General features: G+C 37.1%; 3 protein-coding genes, 1 long non-coding RNA gene, 2 other non-coding genes and 1 pseudogene across 9 annotated transcripts; 2 read left to right on the top strand and 5 right to left on the bottom strand.

Moving 5' to 3' along the window:
* Positions 1 to 1,655: 1,655 nt before the first annotated feature.
* Positions 1,656 to 6,800, top strand: LOC108852090 (uncharacterized). 4 transcript variants are annotated; one of them, XM_057008901.1, is made up of 20 exons: positions 1,656 to 1,744; positions 2,379 to 2,420; positions 2,509 to 2,589; positions 2,792 to 2,842; positions 2,958 to 3,011; positions 3,115 to 3,219; positions 3,427 to 3,538; positions 3,627 to 3,672; positions 3,801 to 3,872; positions 3,968 to 4,030; positions 4,130 to 4,284; positions 4,372 to 4,436; positions 4,518 to 4,668; positions 4,973 to 5,078; positions 5,164 to 5,299; positions 5,406 to 5,470; positions 5,594 to 5,758; positions 6,112 to 6,214; positions 6,288 to 6,368; positions 6,467 to 6,800. In XM_057008901.1, the coding sequence occupies exons 1-19, from the start codon at positions 1,741 to 1,743 to the stop codon at positions 6,344 to 6,346; spliced, it is 1,635 nt and encodes a 544-aa protein (XP_056864881.1). In that variant the 5' UTR covers positions 1,656 to 1,740; the 3' UTR covers positions 6,347 to 6,368; positions 6,467 to 6,800. The 4 variants fall into 4 exon arrangements, 3 of the variants coding, with proteins under 3 accessions (XP_056864881.1, XP_056864886.1, XP_056864879.1); XM_057008906.1 differs by having other exon boundaries at positions 3,106 to 3,219; positions 6,112 to 6,184; XM_057008899.1 differs by having other exon boundaries at positions 3,106 to 3,219.
* A 277-nt stretch (positions 6,801 to 7,077) lies between these two features.
* Positions 7,078 to 7,159, bottom strand: LOC130497900 (small nucleolar RNA snoR114). The gene has a single exon (XR_008936933.1). It is a non-coding gene; the product is annotated as a small nucleolar RNA snoR114 (small nucleolar RNA).
* A 4-nt stretch (positions 7,160 to 7,163) lies between these two features.
* Positions 7,164 to 7,234, bottom strand: TRNAG-GCC (transfer RNA glycine (anticodon GCC)). Its single transcript has one exon. It is a non-coding gene; the product is annotated as a tRNA-Gly (tRNA).
* Positions 7,235 to 7,383: 149 nt separating this feature from the next.
* On the bottom strand, positions 7,384 to 8,096 carry LOC130511635 (uncharacterized). Its single transcript, XR_008945128.1, has 3 exons — positions 7,776 to 8,096; positions 7,637 to 7,691; positions 7,384 to 7,477 (listed from the first exon to the last, which is right to left on the bottom strand). It is a non-coding gene; the product is annotated as an uncharacterized LOC130511635 (long non-coding RNA).
* A 187-nt stretch (positions 8,097 to 8,283) lies between these two features.
* On the top strand, positions 8,284 to 10,095 carry LOC130511629 (eukaryotic peptide chain release factor GTP-binding subunit-like). Its single transcript, XM_057008898.1, has 4 exons — positions 8,284 to 8,792; positions 8,919 to 9,083; positions 9,441 to 9,519; positions 9,628 to 10,095. The coding sequence occupies exons 1-4, from the start codon at positions 8,430 to 8,432 to the stop codon at positions 9,684 to 9,686; spliced, it is 666 nt and encodes a 221-aa protein (XP_056864878.1). The 5' UTR covers positions 8,284 to 8,429; the 3' UTR covers positions 9,687 to 10,095.
* Positions 10,096 to 10,242: 147 nt separating this feature from the next.
* Positions 10,243 to 12,659, bottom strand: LOC108855538 (probable protein phosphatase 2C 8). Its single transcript, XM_057008893.1, has 10 exons — positions 12,229 to 12,659; positions 11,991 to 12,099; positions 11,801 to 11,837; positions 11,669 to 11,713; positions 11,488 to 11,540; positions 11,237 to 11,398; positions 11,070 to 11,153; positions 10,832 to 10,921; positions 10,691 to 10,738; positions 10,243 to 10,532 (listed from the first exon to the last, which is right to left on the bottom strand). Exons 1-10 carry the CDS (start codon positions 12,573 to 12,575, stop codon positions 10,422 to 10,424), a joined length of 1,086 nt encoding a protein of 361 aa, XP_056864873.1. The 5' UTR covers positions 12,576 to 12,659; the 3' UTR covers positions 10,243 to 10,421.
* A 1,258-nt stretch (positions 12,660 to 13,917) lies between these two features.
* LOC108855458 (receptor-like protein 30) lies at positions 13,918 to 16,688 on the bottom strand (annotated as a pseudogene).
* Between the last annotated feature and the right edge of the window lie 993 nt (positions 16,689 to 17,681).

Genomic DNA, 17,681 nt, shown 5'->3' with positions numbered 1-17,681 from the left:
GCCAAAACCAACATGAAAAAAAGACGTCCACAGGCTTTTTTTTTTCCGTTTGAAGACAATCACGATTGCTTGTCTTTGCAACAACGCTCCTTCGCAGCTTTGTCTACAAGACGACGACTGATTGTACTTACAGACAACCTTTTCTGCAAAATCACAGCTCTTAGTAATTTCTCATTGCCCTTTAATTATATGCACATAGTTCTAAACAAAGTTCTAAATATAGTTCTTTTTTATCAAAAAAAAAAAACATAGTTCTAAACATAGTTCATATGGTTACCCAAAAAAAACTTCTGTCCATGTAGCTAGAAGTGTGCATTGAATTACAGAGATTTGACCAGTGTGTGTTGTTTACCTTCAAGAGTTTCTGAACGAATCCAACAGCATCACTTGGTCCAAAAACCTGAAAACGGATGTAATGTAACCCAGTCGAGATTCGCGGACAATGCATGTAATATTAAAATAGATATTTTAATATTTTAACTACTTCTAAAATAACCTAAATAATATTATAATTAAATAATACAAATACTTTTTACATTTTATGAATATTTTTTTAAAAATCTTTTTCTGATAATTTAAGAAACTCGCAGGTAATTATTCATATTCCCATTACTACTTATATAGATTATCAGTACACTGATGGAAGAAGAACTCTTGCATACAATGGCAAAGCACACTTAACCATTGATGAAGTCTCACTATGGACTCAATTAAAAGTATATTCATATTAATTATCACTTATAATATGTGATTATGAAATTGTTTAGATGCATAAAAATATAGAGATATTTGAAAATGTTTTAAAACAATAATATATAAAGAAAATTGAACAACTAAATTTAGAGAAATTTAATAAAACATAACAAATACATAATGAAAAATATAAAGGCAAAACAATTATAAGAATAAAAGTTTGGAAAGTTCGTTAATGTTATTGTTTGATTAGTAAACCGGAAATTAATAAAATAAGATGGAAAACTACGCCAAATTTTATTACAAAATCAAAACAAAAGTAAAAATAATTATAAAGCTTAATATAATAAACAAAACAATTAAATAAAATAATAATGAAAAGTTTGTTTTATGATATAAACAAGAGGTTGAAGTTATTGTATCCATTCTAATAAAAATGAAACAATTTAAATAATCAGATGATAAACAGTCAAAAATTAGATAAACTAGACGATCATAACATCTAAACCACGGTGAGTTTATATCTAAAAAATATCCACCAACATAAATTTTGATCCAGAAATTAATAAGATTTTCAAACCAAATAAAATAATCGTTCTATACACAATAAATATAACATCATGTCCTGTGCGTAGCATAGACTAACCAATAGTGGTATAATTATTTTTTCAAAGAAACAAATCTACATAATATAGACTGGAAACGTTTATGGAAACAAACAAATCAAAAGAAAGGAAAATATAGAGATATTAGGAAAAATATATGTGCAAACAAGGATTGAAGGATGAATATAGGAGGTGATTTGACCAGAGAAGAAGATATAGGATGTGAATGCATAAACGGAAATAATCTATGGATAGATTTCCAACAACGTAATGGGCCACAAAGCAAACGTAAGTATGGGCCATCCTTAACGGGCTTATTTTATTTAATGAGGTACGAAACACAGCGACGGAATATACATATAACTTCCACCTGGGCAAAGTTTACTTCCTCTTGATAAAACCTACAACTGCTTTCCTCTCGTTCTGTTGCAGCATATCCGCCATGGGTAGGGCTTCTCGAGCTCCGTTTATTATGTGGATTTTTCTTCTTTCGAATATCGTCTGTTACTGGATATGAACTTCCTCTGTATTATGTGTGCATGCTTGTATCTTACATCGGTTTTGGAGCCGATGGATTCGTTGCTCGACTGGTAGAAATTTCGGCAGTGAGAATTAGTAATCGGATTTAGGGTTTTGAATCACTGGACTGACTTTAATGTGCTGTTTAGAACTGAGATTTGCTAATTTATTATGATATCTGGTGTTTTTGCGGATCCATTTAGGTTTATAGCATTGGGGGTTAGGGTTATATGTGATGGCTTACTGTATATGGAACTTGTTTGACCTGATTGACTTTCCCTTTTCGCTTTTTCTTCTCTTTTGGTGATCAAGTAGTGGTTTACATACATTTTGGGGGTGTTTATGTACATAATTGATCTAATATCGGACTAGTTTTGTATATAAGTGTTTGTTACTTGTCTCGTGTAACTGTTGAGTTCACGAATTTGCAACATGTTTCTCATACGTCATCATAGTGTTATTAGTGGGGTTCTTATTAAACCATTACTATGTCTGTTATGAGTTATTGTGTCTTTTCTTTTTAACATTTCCTCCATCTTATATCTTTTGTCAACTATGTAGATATTGAGGATGATATCCGCGCTTTACAGCTTGATTCCGCAGGTACTGATTCCTGAAAGCGATAAGTTTAACATTCTTTTTCTTAGTTTGCAATTCGCATGGTGCTAAACGTTGGTGTTGAAATATGCAGAAGAAAACAATGGAGCTGGAGTTGTCATTCCGGCAGATCAGAACACAGATGGAGCTGAAATATTGGATAAAATGGAAGAAGGTTCAGTATTGCACGATACTTTTTGTTTATATCTTCACGCTGTTTGATTTTTTCTCTCTGTGGGTCGGTTATTCCTATTGTTTCACTGTGTCTTTTCATATGTATGATATTAGTTTGTGATTGAGGGAGGCGGGTACAAGGTTTATGTTGTCATGAGATTGAATGCTAATTCTAATACTAGATATTTATCCTTGCTTCACAGACCTTAAAGATGAGATTCGAGAATCGGCACCAGTCCCTGATGTGCAACAAGGTTGATAGATCTTTTATGTTCCTTTCTTTCTTTTTTATTTTTTTTCCTAAAAGGTAGTTAAATTTATGTGAGGTATATACCTGGTTGGTGATATATATATATTTTTTTGCTTCAGCATCAGAGGATCATGATCAGGAAGTTCTCCATCCAGTGCACAACCCAGCGAAAGGTTCTTATATCTCTTATACTACTCGTTTGTTTCTCATCTTTATGTGATCGTGTTGTCTGACTGAAGACTTTGTTTTTATCTCTCGCCTATACAGTTAATTTAACTAAGGAGAAGGCAGCCCAAGAGAAGGCCGCCAAAGAGGAAGCTGAAGAGGAGGCAGAGGCAAACAAGAAGAGACACTTGAATGTGGTGTTCATTGGACATGTTGGTATGGCCATCTACTTGATGAATGTTCCATCAATTCAATTTTTTTCATAGATAATTCTTCTGTAGCTTCCGGTGAAGTCTGTTCCAATTTAGATCGTAAGAAAGTTGCCTTTTGTAGACACATGGTTTCAAAGCTAATTGATCTAATATTCACGTGGTTTCAAAGCTAGTCTATTTAATTTTCACATGGCCACTTTTTCCATTGTAGATGCTGGAAAGTCTACAATTGGAGGACAAATCCTCTTCCTTAGCGGCCAGGTTGACGACCGACAAATCCAAAAGTATGAAAAGGAAGCAAAAGAAAAAAGTAGAGAAAGCTGGTAAGTATTACTGATTATTCCAAACTGATAACGAATGCTTATGTTCTATTTTATGTTTCCATAACATTGTTGTTGTCCTATATGCTAGGTATATGGCATATATAATGGATACAAATGAAGAAGAGAGGGCCAAGGTACTTCCTGGGGTTGATTAATGTATCTTTTTTTTGCTATAGATGTGTCAGAGATGACAGAATTCAGGAGTTCTGTAGTATTCCCAGCAATGTTTATGGTAAATTTTTAACTTTGTTATGTTGTACAGGGTAAAACTGTTGAAGTTGGAAGGGCTCATTTTGAAACTGAGACCACTAGATTTACAATTCTGGATGCTCCGGTAAGGAACAACCTAAAGTAATAGTTTTTTGTTCATTTGTCATTCATGTCGAGTATATTTTTCTGATTCTCTTTTCCTTTTTTGAACTTTTGCAGGGTCATAAGAGTTATGTACCAAATATGATTAGTGGAGCATCTCAGGCGGACATTGGTGTGCTGGTTCGTCAATACTATGTCACTTTGTTCTGATTCCTTTCTGTGGCATTTATCTTTCGTAGGAAACCTATTAATTCCCTGCCTTTCATGTCTCGGTTTTAGGTGATATCGGCTCGTAAAGGTGAATTTGAAACAGGATATGAGAGGGGTGGGCAGACACGTGAACATGTTCAACTCGCAAAAACACTGGGCGTGTCAAAGCTGGTGGTTGTTGTCAACAAGATGGATGACCCAACTGTTAACTGGTCGAAAGAGAGGTACTTACAAAAGCCTTTCTAATCCCTGGCAGTGTTGATTTTCTTATGTCTTTCTGTTCATCCTCGTTTTTATGTACTCTTATGCAGGTACGATGAAATAGAACAGAAAATGGTGCCATTTCTTAAATCTTCTGGCTACAACACAAAGAAAGGTATGCAGTGAACTACAAACATGACAGATGAGCTATTTTGTAATTGCATGTTTAATTTGTTTTTACTCTTTTGTTTTGAAGATGTTATCTTCCTGCCTATATCTGGTCTAATGGGGATTAATATAGACAAGAGTATGGATCGAAACGTTTGTCCTTGGTTCAGTGGCCCTAGCTTTTTTGAAGTCCTCAATGCTATTGAAGTTCCGCCACGGGATCCTAATGGTCCATTCAGGTATAGTGCCGTTTTTTCTTATTCTTTTTCATTCGAATGTGTCTTTTAATATACTAGTTGATGCATTCATGAAATCCCGTTTGTCCATGTTGCTTTTTGACCATAGCATCCATATGCATTGTTTTCTGCACCACATGCAACTACAACAGCTTTGAAATATGTTTTATCCGACTTAAGTGCTTAGTAGAAAATGTGTTGTATAGTTTTTTTCTCATTCTTTTAGTTGAAATGAGAATTATTGTCTGTAAACTTGTCTTTATAGGTTTTTGACTGTTAACCCGAATTGATCTTACGAATTGTATAGGATGCCCATTATTGATAAATTCAAAGACATGGGAACTGTTGTTATGGGAAAAGTAGAATCTGGCAGCATTCGAGAGGGTGATTCCTTGATTGTTATGCCAAACAAGGTATTGTCGAGATGTCTTCTCACGCATATTCATACATAATTTGCCAGTTCATTGATTTCCTGTTAACTTTCATCTTCCAAATTAGGAACCCGTGAAAGTTGTTGCTATATATTGCGATGAAGATAAAGTTAAGCGTGCTGGACCGGGTGAGAATTTGAGAGTCCGTATAACTGGCATTGAAGACGAGGATATCCTTGCAGGTTTTGTTTTATCAAGCACGGGTGAGTATGATGAATTTTAACGTGATTTTTGCTGGTATCTCGAATCATAGTCTTTTTTTTTTTTGTAGTGTACTAAATTGTAGTTTTTCTGTGTTTTATGTTGCAGTAAAGCCTGTACCTGCCGTTACTGAGTTCGTTGCCCAATTACAAATCCTTGAGCTACTTGACAATGTAAGCATATCTTTCTTATGGAATGTCAACTTTTGAGTATATGCAGTTCTTAATAGTGTTGCTGTCTTACAAAATATTCAGAATTTTAGTCCCTTGAGTCATCATTATTTTATGTTCCTGTAGGCGATTTTTACAGCTGGTTACAAGGCTATTCTCCACATTCATGCGGTTGTTGAGGAATGCGAGATAATTGAATTGATAAGCCAAATTGATATGAAGACCAGGAAACCCATGAAAAAGAAAATTCTGTTTGTGAAGAATGGTGCTGCTGTTGTCTGCCGTATACAGGTCTGGCTCCTTCTGTTTGCCTTTCTTTCCTTCAATATTTATTATTTTAGTGCCATGTTTCACCCAAGTTGTGTTTTAATTTTATGCTAGTTAAGAAAAAGCGATAACTATCACTTCATTTCATTTGAGCTTGGTAAAATGTTTTGGTGTTCAAACCTGTGTTTGTGTGGTTTTATATTTACCTTCTGCTTGGCAAGAGTAATAAAATGTCCACAGTAGTTTTCCAGTAGATGGACTGCAACTGATACCATCGTTATGAGCAACCGCACGAGATTTCAGTTCAACAGCTTTAGCAAGTTGTTATCAAGTCTTTCTAATCCTATTCTCTGCTATCCATTGCTTCATCTCTGCAGGTTAGCAATTCAATCTGTGTGGAAAAATTCTCAGATTTCCCGCAACTTGGAAGATTCACTCTACGAACTGAAGGTAAAGATTGTCTAGACTATCAAATTCAATGCATAATATGATCACTCATCTTATCTTTTAAGTTATGTGCATGGTTTACAATTCTTATTTGGGGTCACTACAGGGAAAACAATTGCTGTTGGAATAGTGACTGCGCTCTCAGGTGCTTCCTCAAGCGCTTGATCCCAATTTTGTGAGGAAAAAGGTGAGTGGCTAGTCTTAAGATTTCAATGATCTGCCACAATCAAAAATTGAAGAAACATCCAATCTGACTGAGCCGGTTTCTGGTTCTTTGAACTGCAGGAGACGGCTTTTGAGTTACACCAAGAGGGGGCTTAGGAAAATACCTCTGACGAAGGAATCTGGAGTACCCTAAACTCAAATCTTAGTTCCATCTGTATCGTGAGGTTTGAGAGTTACTGGCTTACTGCTACAGAAAGGTGTAACCTGAGTCCGTTTTCTAAAAATTAAAAGCTAGAAAGAGTATATTATGATGAACATGAGTGAGAGTTTTTACTTGTTTTAAAGCTCAATTTTACAGTTACTACTATTGTTATTACCCTTTTGGATGTTGAGTCTGTCTTCCGGCTTATTGGAGTTTGCTGTTTAAATAGTTGAGGAAACACTATTTGTTCCTTATGCATGCTAACAAGCACCTTGTTTACTCCGGGTCTTTGCTCCATGCGACCTGACTGAGGTAGCTTTTGGGTTTGCAGTGGTCCATTTGACAAGTGCGTGCTTCTAAGTTCAGTGTTTTCAAAACTGCTTAGTTTGAGGTAGCTTTTGGGTTTGCAGTGGTCCATTTGACAAGTGCGTGTTTCTAAGTTCAGTGTTTTCAAAACTGCTTAGTAAAATGGAACTTGGTTTTGAAAACTGTTTCAGTATCATCTTTCTTTTTCTTGAGTGAAAAAAAAGAGCTCAGGTGCGGCGGAATCATCTGGACATGACATGAATGTGAAGGACCCAACCTTCACTAAGCCAATTTCTTCACAGCTCAGAATGCACCAGCCGGGAATCGAACCCGGGTCTGTACCGTGGCAGGGTACTATTCTACCACTAGACCACTGGTGCTTGTTGCACTATCATCTTTCAATGAAGACATTATGTTGTACAAAGAGAGATCTGTTCAGTCTTCAAAGTTCGAACTCATTTTTCTTCAATGTATAAATTGTATAAACTCTTTCAAGCAAAGCCAAACCCATAAAGGAAAACAGATGCCCCGCTGGCTTTTATTTTGCAATTGTCTTTGCAACAACGTTCCTTCACAACTTCGTTTACAAGGCGACGACTGATTGTGCTTGTGGGCAACCCGTCCTACAAAATATCAGCTCTTAGCAATCTTTCATTTCCCTTTACTCGAGTACACATAGTACACAAACATTAGTTCACATGGCAAGCCAAAAAACTTCTGTCCATCCTAGATAAAGAATGTGCAATGAAGAAAAAAGCGATTTGACTAGCTTGAGTGGTTACCTTCAAGAGTTTCTGAACAAATCCAACAGCATCACTTGGTCCAAAGACCTGAAAACTGATGCAATATGTGAATCATATGAGCAACCCTTGAATGTACAAGACGAAGGGAGAAGTGCACAACAAGAAACCATGAGCTTACTTCCCACAATCCATCACAACCAAGAATCATGAAGTTTTCTCTCTCAGTCAATTCAAACGCATGAATGTTGCAATGACACCAAACTGGAATAAATCACTTTTGTTAGAATTTCCAAGTGAAGACTAATGGGATATCACTGTCTTGCTCATCATAGAGAGAAACCTTTTGAATGCGAGAACGCTCCTGTGGGTAAACAGCTTTATTCTCTCTCGTTAAAAAAAATTGCTTTGAGTGGATTACATGCTTCTGTATGATTCCCTGATTCGTGGTAGGAGACTAGGAGAGGATCGTACCAAAACAGCCTTAGCATCATCACCAATATTGGCAATAAAAACCTAAAAATGCACCTTAGGATATGTTTGTTTTCCTTATATTTTTATTATTATGTTGGTTTTCCTTATTTTTTTAGGATAATTCCACATCCTTAGGAATATTAGATTGATATAAATAAGGCATCGATGGCTTTGTGTAAGACACCTTTTGATTATTGAATAAAATTTTAGAAGTATTAGGCTATTAGCTCTGCCTATAGTTCTCGTCTTCAAATTGACTTCAAGAACACGTTATTGGATTTTTAAGATCAAACCCTTGATCTTTGAATTTTAATAGCTTCATCAGATTCTACGTTTCGAGAACTAAATTTCTTAGTTTTCAATGACTAAGAAGACAGGAGAGGGAGCCACGTCAGAATTAACTGAGCTACGAAACCTAATCATTGAGACGCAGACAGCAACGCAATCATCCATCCAACAACTAGGCGATGTAGTAGGCGCGTTAACAGCCCGCCTCGACGCCTTGACGACACGTTTAAACCGTCAAGCCCAACCCCTCGTTCATGCTACACCCCCACCACCTCAGCAACAATTTACTCCACAGCATCATCAACCACTGCAACACCCACCACAACATCACCATCAACACAATCCCGCTCCATTCCAACAACTTCGACATCAACAACCTGTACCTCCCGTAACCGAGTTCGTTGCCCAACTACAATTCCTTGAGCTGCTTGACAATGTAAGCACATGTTTCTGATCTGGAATTAATGTCAACTTTTGAGTATATGTAGTTCTTAATAGTGTGTTGCGTTCTTACTAGAATTTTAATCCCTTAAGAGTCATCAAATATTTAATTTTCCTGTAGGTGATTGTTACAGCTGGTTACAAGGCTATTCTCCACATTCATGAGGCCGTCGAGGAATGTGAGATAATTGAACTGATAAGCCAAATTGATAAGAAGACTAGGAAACCCATGAAAAAAAAGTTATTTTTTGTGAAGAATGGTGCTGTTGTTGTCTGCCGTATACAGGTCTGGCTCTGTTTGTTTGCCTTTCTTTCCTTCAATATTTTTATTTACAGTCATATGTTCTCCTATGCTAATCTAAGAAAAAGTGAATTGTTATACCTCATTTCATTTGAGCTTGGTTAGAGTGTTTTGGTGTTCATACCTGTTTTGGATGTGTTTGTGTGGTTTTCTATTTGCCTAGTACTGCTTGACAAGAGTGATAAAATGTTCACATTTTTTTCCGTTAGATGGATTGTAAAACTGATTGCAAAGCTTACCAGAAACATTGAGAGCATCCGCACGAGATTTCGGTTCAGTTCAGCATGTTTAGCCAGTTGTTATCAAGTCTTTCTAATCCTATTCTCTGCTGTATATCTGCAGGTTACCAATCCAATCCGTGTTGAAAAATTCTCAGATTTCCCGCAACTTGGAAGATTCACTCTACGAACTCATGATGAAGGTAAAGATTGCCTATAGACTATCAAATTCAATGCCATAGTATCGTCACGCATCTTAGCATTTTAGTCATGTGCATGGTTTACAATTCTTATTTGGGGTCTCACTACAGGAAAAATAATTGCTGTTGGAAAAGTGACTGCGCTCTCAGGTGTTTCCTCAAGCGCTTGATCCCAATTTTGTGAGAAAAAAGGTGAGTGGCTAGGTTTGAGAGTTACTGCTGCAGAGAGGTGTTAACCTGAGACCGTTTTCTGAAAAATTTAAAAGCTAGCTAGAAAAGAGTATTATTTATGACGAACATGAGTGAGAGTTTTTACTTATTTTTAAAGCTAAATTATACAGTTACTACTATTGTTATTACATTACCCCCTTTAGCTACTATTGTTCCTTGATGCTTGTCATGAAAGTACCTTGTTTCTTCCTGTCTTTGCTCCATTCAACCCGACTGATATGCAGCTTTGGGGTTTGGTTTGCATGGGTCGTATGACAAGTGCGTGCTTTTAAGCTCTCAGTGTAACGTAAATCGAATAAGGATTGAAACTTACGGTGCACTGAGCTTTAATAAGGGTTACATTAGTCACCACGAACTTTTACAGTGAACTGAATTTCACAGTGAATCTTACATACACTTGCTTTATTCAATGTAAACTGAGCACCATGCGCTCTATTATTGTAAAGCTCTCTCTACTTTTGCTTCTAAGTATCTTTTCAAGAGAAAAGAGATATCTGTTCAAGTGTTCAGTCTTCAAACTCATTTTTTTTCTTCTAACGGCGGTCCAAATGTATAACAGATCCACTGACATGTAAAAAGAAGTGTAGCAACAAAAAGTTTGAAACTCTTCAAACAAAGCCAAAAACCAAAAAAAAGAAAAACACTTGTCAGCAGCACACATGCTTTTCGTTTGGTCATTCGCGTTTGAAGACAATCACGATCGCTGTGCAATTGTCTTTGCAACGACGTTCTTTAACAGCTTCCTTTACAAGACGCCGACTGATTGTGCTTACAGGCAACCCATCCTGCAAAATCACAGCTCTTAGTAATCTCTCATTGCCCTTTACTTGTATGCACATAGTTCTACACAAACGTTAGTTAACATGGCTCCTCAAAAAACTTCTGTCCATATATAGCTAAAGAGTGTGCAATGAATTACATAGAGATAGTGTGTGTGGGTTACCTTCAAGAGTTTCTGAACAAATCCAACAGCATCACTTGGTCCAAACACCTGAAAACGGATGCGATATGTAGATGATATGAGCAACCTTTGAATATAAAAGACGTAGAGAAGAGCACAACAAGAAACAATGCATGAGCTTACTTCCCACAACCCATCACAACCAAGAATCATGAAGTTTTCTCTCTCAGTCAATTCAAACGCATGAATGTCCGGAGTTGCAATGACACCAAACTGTAATCAATCACTTTTGTTAGATGCAAATAAGTTAAGCTAGCTAGGGTTCAAGAACATGTCGAAAAGATTTTGCACACGAGAGCTAAAATGTCAGAAGGATTATGAGCTAAAGACAAAGTGGGAAGCCAAATGATCATATTACTACCTTCTTGAATTGACGATCACCAAAAGCTCTAGAAACCTCAAGACGTCCTTGTAACCTTCCATTTGAGCTTACAACACCACCTGACTGCCAAACTCAGACTAAGTTATTAACAGAGCATGGTGGTACTCGATTTACTAGGGATATCACTCAGAATAGAGAAAAAAAACCTTTTGAATGCGAGAACGCTCCTGTGGATAAATGGCTTTATGCTCTCTCGTCAAAACGATTGCTTTGAGTGGAGAACATGCTTCTGTATGATTCCCTGATTCGTCGGTAGGAGAGGATCGTGCCAAAACAGCCTTAGCATCACCAATATTGGCAATGAAAACCTATAAATGCATGATAGCTTACAGGTCAATATACTACATTCCGAAGGGAAGTACGACCCCATACTCACTATCATCACAAGGTTTTATACCTTTTGATCAACTATCCAGACACACACTGCTGTGGCGCCATCTTGCCATCCTCCTGCACCATACACAAAGGTCAGGGACTCAGGGGAAAGAAGAAAATTTGAATAAACAAACTCAGCGATTCTATGGATGAGATATTAGCAAAGCAATCAACAGTCAAAGAGAAAACATGTCACGAATTACCTGAAACACTTTCTTGTAGGAGCAACTCATCAGTTTTCCGGAAACCTGGTAACAAATTTATAACAGTTTAGGAATCAAAGAAATGATTAGATTTCTATACAAAAAGAGGTATAGACTGAACTTATTATATACCATCAAGTATGGCTTTCTTAGCAACTTTGACGTCCAGCTGAAGCAGCAAACGAACATTTAGATCAACAAGAAAAGGACGAAAAGATTGTCAAGTGAGACCTACTAAGTGAGTTGCACCAAAGCAGTCTCACTTTGCAAAAAAAAAAAAAAAAAAGACATTATTAATAAATCTGAACAAAGTAAAACAGACCAACTCACGTGGTAACCCAGCTGAAAGAACGTTGAGGTGAAGATGCTTCTTAGCAAACTCTGCAGCTAAACGACCACCATGCCCATCATATATCGCAAAATGACCACACCTACAATAACAAATATAACATCTCAATACCAGAAGAACCAAGTCTTTTAACTTTGCAGCACAACAAAACACAGAACCCCCTTTTGAATTAGCAAACTAGATTCACACGAAAGTTTCTTCGTCTTTTTACCTAAGATTCCCTGGGAGATCCAAAGAAGCATCGGGCAGAACAACCGAAACATCTTCCATTGTCTGCCTTGCTCCTTTGTCTTCAGCAACATCAGCTTCAAAGACAAATCCTTTCTTCTTCTCCTCACTTATACAGCTCGAGCTACCTTCTTCCTCCGCTCTATTACCTACGGCTTCTCCACCTACGGGAATCTCCTGCTTCTCGTCTCCTGCGCCACTGGAGATTCTCGGATCTTTACTACTGTCACATCCGGTCTCTTCTGACTTCTTAGCCTTCTTCACCCGCGGAGAGATCAAATCCTCGCTGGAGAACGAGTCAGCCGCGTGTTTCTGGTTCGCTTTCTCCATTTTGCAGCAAAACCTTCGCTCTCTATTTTGTTGTTTCCCGACAACTAATCTTAGCCGTCGCGCGATGGTTCGTTAAGACAAAAAGTTACTAACCTCAGAGTTGCAAGAATTTATACTTTTAGTACACATTATTATCAATTTGTTTCCTTCTAGTCCCCACATTTTTGTTCACACGGATTTCATATCGGTTCTTTAATTGAAGGAGTCGGATCTAAAATCGGGTCAGGGTAAGGAACACGGTTTATTGCTCGTGGAATATAAAATGTGTGTGGCCTGAGAGCTTTTTGTTTCTAGTATATGCTAAAGGTGGACATTTTACGGGATATCCAAATCCATAGCCGAACCCGATCCCATAAACTGGAAATGAAATTCAAATTAAAATAGCAAAATATCAAAATGAGTATTTATTTTAGGAGAGTTGGATATCCGAATCCGAACGAGTAGTATCTGAATCGGAATAGATATTCGAAAATAACCGAACATATGTATATTTATTTTTACATTTAATTTATATTTCTCATTTAATTTTAAATATTTATATTAATGTTACACTTACTTTAAAAACATATAATATACATATAATTAGGAAAAAATGATTTGGCACTTACTTAAAATAATTATCAAGCTTTTTGTTTTATCTATTAACAAAAAATACATCCAAATTCTAAAAAGTAGCCAAACTAATGTTTACTTATTTTTGAAATGTTACCTTTAAATCTATTAATCATTCAATCTATTAGAAATAAAAATACCAGTTAATTGAAAACTAACTTTTAAATACAAGAAACTCAAAAAATGAAAAATATAAAATTTTTCTTTAAAAATCTAAATATTTGAATCCGACCCGAAATAATCGAGCCCGAACTAAAAATACTTGAATCTGATCCGAAGTACAGAAATATTCGAATACCCGAATAGAACCCGAACGGATATCCAAACGCCTACCCTATTATATTCCGTCGCTACTAAAATCATCTTAATATATTTTACTATTTTAATCTCTAAATATAACTCAATAATATATGTAAATATATTCTAGTGTATTTGTAAAAAAGTAGAAGAATGATATTTCTTATTCTATAAATAGAGAAAAACTAGAGATTTCTATTATAAAAAAAGAGATAGAAGTTGGGTTGAAACAATTTTTTTTTTTTGGGTTAAAACAATTTTACATCTAAATATTATTGTAGAAGTCAAATAGCAATGAAGTAGAAATATTCAGGTGAAAATCGTTCCAACAGAAACCTAGAAACTCCTCGAGGTTGTCTAGTTCGTCTGTATGATAAGAGATTCCCCACAAGATTTCGTAGTCCCTGATTAACGTTTTGGGAGAAAGGACTTGAAAAGCAATACAGCCTCAAATTTACCATTATTACAAGCTATAACACCAACAATGTTTAACAGAACCAAAAGTACAAATACAACGTTTTAACGGACCAGTTATTAAAAATACAGACTTACAAGAAGCTTAAAGAACTAAAGTTTTGAGAGATGGGGTTTAACGAACTTTGATGATGCCACCGGGACGGTTTCCACCGAACTTTTCCATGAACCATATGTGTTTGTGTGAAGTGAAGAAGATATGTCCGATCACCAGTCCACAGAACACACCAGGTCCGAAGGCTATTGCAGCTGCTATCCAGTTCAACACTTTTTCTGATTCTTCGGATGAAAATTCCTCGGATTGTTGTGAATCTCCCGATGTAGAATGAGGAACATGGATCAGTCCACATATTTCGTCGAGACCGTAGAGTCCAAGATTGTCCTCGAACGAAGAACAATGTTGCCTTTGAAACTGAGTGTTCCGTGGAACCGGACCTTGGAGAAGGTTGTGGGAGAAGTCCAAGTATGATACAAAGGAGAGGTTGGCAAGATCAGGAGGAATATTACCCGAAAGCTTGTTGTGAGAGAGGTCCAGTGCCTCGAGGTTTGTTATATTTGCCAAGGATGAAGGGATACTGCCTGTAAATGCATTTCTTGAAAAGTTGACATGACGCAATTCCTTCAACAAGCCAATTGATTGAGGGATCCGCCCCGAAAATTTGTTTCCAGAAAAATCGATGGCTTTGAACATATATAATATCTGTGGAAACTCTGTGTCTACACCTTTGTACATCATATCCATCGAATTCTCATAACTGCTAAATTCACCCATGTGTTCCATAAAGTTGTCTATGCCGTTACTAAAAGTTGAACTTTCCTTTTCCCCCATCAATGACATTTCACGCCAGTTCACAAAATAATCTTGTGGCAGTGTTCCACTGAAGCTATTGCTCGATAGGTCAATGACTCGCAGACTCGGAAACCCAAAATGTGAAGAGATTGGACCGTAAAATGCATTTGATCCGAGAAACAGAACACTTAACTCTCCCAAAGAATTCAACCAAGATGGAAACATGTCCTTAAACTTGTTCCCTTTCAGATTCAGATATTCCATAGACTTGCAGTTGATCAAAGATTTTGGAAGCTTCCCCGATAACTGGTTACGGCTAACGTCTAGCGTTCGTAACTTGGTGGCGTTGGTAAAGATGTCTGGAAGGAATCCGCTCAAGCTGTTGTTTCTTAGAATTATATCGCCAAGATAAGCAGTGAAATTCATAAGACATGAAGGAATGGATCCGGAGAGGAGGTTGTTCGATAGATCTAAGAAGTCTAATGGTTTAGACTTACAGATCCATCGGGGTAATGATCCTTGGAGTGAATTTGAACCAATATCAACGAAGAATGAATCCGAACTAAGATCATCAGAGTGACTTCCATTGACGACAGGTGATTCCTCGAAGCTACTGAGAAAATTATGAGAAAGCGTCAAGGTGTCTAGACTCCACAAGAAGCTTGTTACTTGACCTTCCAACTTATTGTAAGAGAGATCTAGATGATACAGGGAGACTAATTGGGACATAGATCCAGAGATTGGTCCAATGAAACTGTTGTTGCTAAGATCTATAAACTCGAGTTGTAGAAATCGAGATATATCTTCTGGGATTGGTCCGTCGAAGTTGTTAGAAGCAAGGTCTAGATATAGTAACTCAGAAGATAAGGATGTATTCCCAAACTCTAAGGGTCCCTCAAACTGGTTTTCACTCAAAGAACCAATCCTAAGCAAGGAATCGTAAACAGAGATGTAGGGAAAGTCCCAATTAAAGAGTTCACATTCACTCTAAATACCTCCAACTTATGGAGTCCACTCATGTTAGATGGAAGCTTGGATTTTAAGTGATTATCGGAAATGTCAAAATAGGACAAACTGGTTAAATTTGGTAGTATAAGAGGTAAATCTCCACCGGAGAATTGATTACCTGTGAGAAGTAAATAGGACAGCTTGTTGAAATTGGCAAATGAACTAGGAATGGTACCATTCAGTTTATTTGAGTAACAGCTCATAATTGTTAGCTGGTTTAGATTGCCAATTGAAGGCGGAACTTCACCTATCAAGCGATTGTCACTAAGATCAAGAACTGTGAGACGGGACAAATTTCCTAGTGAAGATGGAATTTTACCTCCCAAATAATTATGAGAGAGGTCAAGAAAACTGAGATAAGAAAGGTTTCCTATAGAGGATGGAATTTCACCGGTCAGGAAATTATTATCAGAAATGTTAAGGTGTTTGAGATGAGAAAGGTTTTCTAGCGAAGAAGGAATCTCTCCTATGAGATCACATCTGTAAAGGGTTAGGTGCTGAAGATGTTGGAGTTTTAAAAGACTAGTGTTTGCTTTCAAAGAGCCATTAAGATAGGTGTTCTCAAGGAAGAGTGATATCACCTCACCGGAATGAGCGTTGCATGTGACACCTTCCCAGGAACAGTGATCACTACTGCTTGTGTTCCACGAACTTAAAGGAGCTTCAGAAGGAGCACGTGGGTCTGAGACTGATGCAGTGAAGGGGAACTCATTTTTGAACTCTAAAAGAGCATCCCTTTGGTGCGTAGGAGAAGCAAGAGTGTTGAATATAATGGAAAGAAAGAAGATGAAGAAAAAAGATTGGCTCGGAATCATCATCCTTCTTTCGTTTTTCTTAAGTTTGTGTGGTAAGTAATGAGTTGTGTAAGGCTCATGGGGCTCATTTAAAGAGCTTTGGCTTCTCAAGTCTTGCGTCATCTCTCTTGTTGGATATTTCAGTTGATTTGTCAACTCTTCTGTGATCAATGAATTGTCCCAACTCTCCCCCACTTGGCTCATAAGTCTAAAACGTTGACTTATACCTTCTTCTCAGTTGCGGCACGCCATTATTGTAAGCCACATAAATTATTGTGGTTTTTCTATAGACATGACAATAACATTCTTCGTCGATAGTCAATATTTGAGGCATTGGATATGGAAGCTGAGCCCACAGTCTAATTTCTCAACCTGTCCATCTCTATCATACTCATGCTGCCACCCTAATGTACATGATTTACAAGAGGCATCCTGACCACTCCATTTCTCTTACTTCATGGGTCTGCAGCGTAAACAAGGAGTTCCAGCAGCAGTAAACGAGCAATTCGACATCAGAAGAAATGTCGAGCAGTTTAAACACACTGTTAACGGTTACATGTTGTGGTTTCCTGGGATGGAGATTAGTCTCAGCCATATAAAGCGAACAAGTATCTCGAACTTTGTGTTTCTTCGTGGACATGGGACAGCAAACGCTGTTAAGAGGACAGAGTTTGTGCAGGTGGTTCTAACAGTCAAGGAGATGGGAAGAAGAGAAAACGGGGAGACGATGAGACACTCACTGTCACTGATCAGTTAAGGAACTCCAAACCCGTTGCTGTTTCAGTTTCTTTAGAAAATGGTGAAGGCTGGAGCCCGAATCCATCTGTTGGATCCATTTGCTCAAGTCCCTATGAAAGATTACTGTACAAATAGTAATTTTTATCCCATCCCTAAGGATCCACAGAGAGTCACTCCTCAAGCTCCTAGTCAAGAAACAGAGGAGCTCGAAAACAGTTTTGATTTTGGAAATCAAGTGATTGAGCATATTTTGGAAATCATACTGTTTCACCTACAATTGCCAGAATCCAAGATCTTATCTAAATTCTAGAAGTTTACTTTTATTCGATGTAAAACTATATGAATCACAAAATTTATGTAATGTGTTCATGTCTATTGACCCAAAACGCTTTT

This window comes from Raphanus sativus, chromosome 1, assembly GCF_000801105.2.
Source record: "Raphanus sativus cultivar WK10039 chromosome 1, ASM80110v3, whole genome shotgun sequence".
Taxonomy (NCBI): Eukaryota; Viridiplantae; Streptophyta; class Magnoliopsida; order Brassicales; family Brassicaceae; genus Raphanus; species Raphanus sativus.
This window is presented reverse-complemented; position numbering and strand designations above follow the sequence as displayed.